Source organism: Argopecten irradians, chromosome 7, assembly GCF_041381155.1.
Source record: "Argopecten irradians isolate NY chromosome 7, Ai_NY, whole genome shotgun sequence".
In the NCBI taxonomy this organism is placed as follows: Eukaryota; Metazoa; Mollusca; class Bivalvia; order Pectinida; family Pectinidae; genus Argopecten; species Argopecten irradians.
Window position 1 is genome coordinate 24103263 of NC_091140.1, and position 5870 is coordinate 24109132.

Sequence of the window (5870 nt, forward strand, 5' to 3'; positions counted from 1 at the left end):
TGTCAATTCTTATTGATGATACAAATTGAAACGGGTATGGATAAATAAAATGTTATAACATTCTAGAATGTTATAATATTCTGTCAGTGTGAATTTGTGAAATGTAAAAATAAACGAATTCCTCTTTGTTTCAGACCTATTGAGAAAAGATCTTTGCGAAAAACTGTTAGACAGTACAAGGGACAAAACCCTGGTGAACTCTCCTTCGACGAAGGCAGTTTTATCATGGAAATCACTGAGGTAAGCATGCATACATAATTATACATGCATTTCCTGTGAAGATTGTAGAGGTTGACAAGCTAGATACTATGAAGACGTCATTATTTTAAAACGTACAATTTGTATATCAAATATTTGCAAATTATTACATTATATTCTAGTTGAAGAGTAAAACATAACCACTGAAAGAAACCTTTGACATTTTAAAACAATATTCAAAAACAAATTCTGTCCGTGCTCTTGTAATCCACAATGTACTAAACTAAGGTAATGTACTTTTCACAGGACGAGGATAATCCTGGATGGTTGATCGGGATGTTAGCTGATGGCAGTACGGGTCTGTATCACTACAGCTGTGTGGAAGAAGCACCAAACAAACAACAAACTATCGTCTAAAAGGCACATAACGCAGGAAAAGTTACGTCTGAGACTCCAAACAATCTCTGTGATTAAAAGTGTTATCGGACTAATTCCGCTCGCTATAGCATAAGTATCCTCAGTGATAATAGACAAATCCTATGGAAAGGATACTGTTGATGATATCAGTTGAACATTTTACTGCTTTCTGAAGGATTGTATTATGATAATGAAATGTGTGATCGTAACCATGTTGGAATATTAGGCGATATTGCACGGGTATCGTAATGTTGACAATTGTCCACTCATCGACAGTTAATCCTATACATGTGATGTTGTGATTGTGTTCACAGCATCTAATAAACGGTGGCGTCGTGACTTCAGAGAACCACCATCAGGTTATTGCATCACATTCGCCGCTATTCTTTGAAAATGGATTCAGTGTTGTAAGCTGCAAAATAAGCTTAATAAGCTTGTGATGGCTCCTCCTTTACCCTAATTAGTAAATTGTATACGAATTACATGTATTGTCATGTGTCTTGGAGATGCTAATCAATGCCTAATTAATTTGATGATGATGAAGTACCTTACCTTATTTGTAAGAAATGTATGCGTGTCTTTCAAATATCACGTGCAACGACTGGAAATTACTATGACACTTTGGATGCATTTTAATGTTTTCAGATGGTAGGCTCCATAAGCACAGGAGTGGATATATTTGCTGGATATTTCAAAGGTAAAAGGTTATTGTGAAATGCTGAATAACGCCTTTGTTGTGTGAAGACTTCTCTATGAGGATTTTTGACAGGACAAATCATATTCTTTCTATGGAGTGTAATACATTATTGAATCCATTCAATAATATTGGTTTCTATTGAAGAAACATCCGGAGATGGAATAAAGTAGTCGCAAATTCAAGGATTTGATATTAGTTTAGTCCATTAATGCTTTCAAATATTAAATTGTTTATTCTATGTCGTTAGAGATGAAACAAAGAAATGGTTATGTGTCCCTGAGAGATTAAACAATGATATGAGGATACGCTTTGCTGCGATAAAATATAGTTTTATCTGAAAACTATCGTTGATGTGTCATTTGCTATAATTTTTATTTGGCGCTGACCCGTGCACGTGCTAGTTATGGAGAAAATAAAGTTATGTATTTTGTAGTTTGTGAAATTACATACGACCTGTTGAGATTAATACAATTTATAGTTGATATTATTTTACTGTGGTTCTCCTATTTATGTACTTTATTTTACATAAGCTTGGTAATCTCACATTTTTCACAAAGATTTAATCATGACCATATTCAAATTAGTCTTTTTTTTTTAGACTTTTCATTTCAATCATGCATTGGTCATTTGTGAGTTTTGTCAGCAAGGTCATTTTTTCAGTACTTGACGCTGTAAAATGTTGCATATTTTGGATGTAAACGTTAATGCTTTAAAGAATTTGTTATTTATGTTTCAATAATACCTTTTGTACTTTTCATGTACCGAATTTTGATATGACATTTCAAGGAATTCTTATATCAATAATTTATATACTTCAAAACGTGGTTTAATTTATGAAAATATTTACTGACTTTGAACAATATGGTATACATTCTTTAGGGTAATATACCATACACTTGATGTTGGTTGAACAGGGTAATGGACACTGTTTTAGACTATGGATGTGTTATATGTCTTAGAAAATATATCTTTTTTGTAGTCCCAATTTTGGAATAGTTTCTATTAAAGCCTAATGTACTGTGTTTGATGATAGAAACATCTCACAATAGTGAGTATGACTAATTTGTTAACACATTTAATGATACATTTTCCTAGAAATTGTCAAAACTCTTGACATGAGACATGTTCAATACAGGAATGTAGTCTAAATGTATCGGTTATTATGTCACAATGATTCTAAGTTATTTGAGTCGAAAAATAGTAACCAAAGATTATAGTAGCATTTCAAGGTGGGTTTTTTTCCAGTTTATAGAAAACTTCTCTTTTTGTTTGATGATGAATATCATAAAGACATCTGTCCAAGTCATAAAGTGTTATAGTGTAGGTTGTTATGCCTAGAATATTGTGTATACATCGACATCATGTATGTAATTATAGTTACATGTTTGAAATTACCAACTTTTAAAGCTGTGGCTCACAAAAAGTAATACATTTCATATTTGTTAACATATGTTCGGTATATAGAATTTCAGTGATATAATAGAGCTTATATAATAATTACTGTTCCCATTGGTGATTATGTATCAAACAGGTCAAATATATCTAAATATATACACAGAATTATATACTTACCTAGCTTTAACATGTTTCACGAAATGAGATTAAAGGGACACAACTCTAAATACCTTATAAAACGATACTATAGTCCAAGCCAAAGATAATTTTATAACGATATTTGAAAGAAAACACGGTTTTAAGTGTTGAATTATATGTGTTATTTGTAACTGTAAGTAAATCCAGTTCATATTGAATGACGAAAATTGTGTAAGTGTTTTTAAAGTAAATGGTTTGTAATCTTTCACAGGTTCCCTATAAACACCCGGTGCTAATATTATTTAAATCGTAACATAGTTTATAGCAACATTATAAAGTTGTTGTTAGACCATATTTGTTAGGTTAGAAAAAGCCCACTGGGCATCATTTTATACCCGTTTGATAGTGCCTTATTTAAATGAGAATTATATTTATAAATCCATAGTTATATGCATGTGTACTCTTATTTCTTTACAGTCAAAAATATAGAAATCCATCGTTAGTCAATGTGGATACCCCTTATTAAAATTGTAAATACTTAATATATATCAGTCATTTGTTGTCCCATCAGCAATCTAACTTTTCGTATGGGTATCCATAGAATAAGATCAAGTTAAGAAATTACAAATGTTTTTTTACGTCAACAGAATCAACACGTTAGTGAGAGAAAATTATTCCATCTTGATTTTCTTTATTTATTAGATAAATATGTCTTGCAATATTTCTTTCTTTATATCTTAAATCAATGTTCTAATGACGGTATCTTTAATAACAAAGGACGTAAATATCTGTCTTTTTTAATATTTCAATTAAGAGATCAGCGAGACAAACGTCCTCATTTATTATACATTTTCCATTCCATTTCATTAATCATTGGCCATTTTCACCTTTAGAACATTAAACATAGCGACTTATGACGCACGGATTTCATTTAGTAGTATATGTTCTTAAACAAACACCCGAATATGTTCTGTTCTATTTTTCCACGTTTTGTAAAATATTTTCATTGTCGTATTTGACATATAAATTGAATACTGTTATATACTGTTGTTGATATTGTCTATGTAGAGAAAGTTCTTTTAGAGGTTATATTATTTTAACATATTTGGCGCCAAACGTTTTACGCTTAAGTGAGATTGCGCTTATTGTATTTTCTATAAGTCGTTCATAACATAAGGTCTTTTGATTGCGCAAATTAAGTAGTGCATTTACTAACAAAATCGTTTTCTCGGTAAAGTTATAATAAATATAAGCGGCAAAAACTAAACGAGGGCAAAATTTTGCGAGAGTTGTATTCTAACTTAAGTCATCGCTGAGCTAGGCGACTATCTCTTTATAAAGACCACCTAGTTGAGAAGACCTCTTTCATAAGATCCCAAATTGTCAATTTTAACACAATTTGACCTGTGTATTTGGCTAGACATTTTTTGGGTGATCTTTATAGACAAGTATGACTGGTAAAAAGGTCAAAATTACCTGTTTAAACAAAGTATGAAGTTACCGTTACTACTATCACAAAATACTGGTTGGATTATAAAAATACACAACCGGTATAAATAAATGTTATTTTTAACAAGATAACCCTCATAGCTAACCAGTGCAATAATTTTACCACGAGTAATCCCAGTTCAGATAATGTGTTACAATTTTTAAATAATTACTCATCAAAGGCCGAACATCTTATTTTATTGAATCATTTTATCAGCATACTTTTAATTTAGAAATGTTTTAATTTATTGTCTTGTGTATGAAATCAAGTTACGTATTCAGTAATTAATACAATTGTGTGATACATGTTTCATCGAATACACAAGATAATAAGTGTATTTCTGACATACTTAGTGCTATGTAATAGGGAACACGATATGCAGTTCTAGAACAAAACCAGAACAAACAGTGCCAAATATTATTTTGTAGGAAAAGGTAATATATATATCATAAAACCTCATGATATTCTGTGTTTGTTTGACATAGTGCTTTTTCACAAAAATATTACCTTAGTCATCCCACTATTTTCGTTTTATATAGCATTATAACATGTCTGATTTGTCTCATTTTTATTAACGTTACGATTTTCTATTATTAATAGTACTTATTGTATCTTTTTATGTAATTTCCATTTGTATATAGTTCTAGTCACAACTCAGATTTAGTCATATTTTCTAATAATGTGTTCCATGAAATGGCTTTAATGTTTAATTGTGCAAGCTTTCAGTGTATGTTCAAATGTTTTGATTCAAAGCAACATTTGCTAAACGTTAATTTAATAAAGTTTTATCCTTTTTGAATTGAAGCAATGGTTGTTGCTTTTTCTTAAGCAAAGGTATTCATTTGTGAGCATATATATAAAAAGAATGTGTAGACGAGTCTTACACCTTTGTTGTAATAAATGCAGATATTTTATGTTATTCATTACAATTTAATAGACACTACATAATGGAATGAAACGATATATAAAGTTAAGGTTTTTTTTCTACGGTGTATTTATACTATAGTTTACCTTAACACATACACTTTGGTGATTGCGATTTGATATAGTCAAATCTAGGTGTATCGAGGTTCAAGGAACCGACAGAAAAACTTCGAACCATCGAGACTTCGAATTAATATGGTTGAAATTAGATCGAATTGTTGGAATAAGATCGATATTGTTTACCATGATCAACTGTGGCAGTTGTGTACATGTCGTCTCCGTTCCATTAACTTAATTAATTGTCATTGTATTAACCACAAACAAAACAAAATATCTGTACATAAGTAGTATCGTTCTATAATGGTTGTATGTACAAGTGCTTTTTTGTAGTAGTTCTTGATTATAAATGTAATGATATTTATGGATGATACCGACATAACTCGACAACAATCCTAACTGAAGATTATTTAAACCATATTTAAACGAACGAAAATTTAAACGTCATTGTTTTTCAATGAAATCATAAAAAATATTTTCCTTTGTCTTTATCTACTTAATGTTGAAATTAGAGAGAAAAATTAGTTTTTATTTTTGTTTTTTATTATACTGCCT

The 5870-nt window shown here is 30.3% G+C and overlaps 1 protein-coding gene across 5 annotated transcripts in view; it reads left to right on the forward strand.

Annotated features, from left to right (window-relative positions):
* The window catches only part of LOC138327922 (serine-rich adhesin for platelets-like), a 70680-nt gene extending 64841 nt beyond the window's left edge, over window positions 1–5839 (forward strand). For all 5 annotated transcript variants that reach the window (XM_069274382.1, XM_069274386.1, XM_069274385.1 and 2 more), the window contains 2 exons: window positions 135–240; window positions 505–5839. In XM_069274382.1, coding sequence (XP_069130483.1) covers window positions 135–240; window positions 505–615 — 217 coding nt within the window. In that variant the 3' untranslated portion in view covers window positions 616–5839. The remainder of the gene's footprint in view (window positions 1–134; window positions 241–504) is intronic.
* Window positions 5840–5870: the final 31 nt, after the last annotated feature.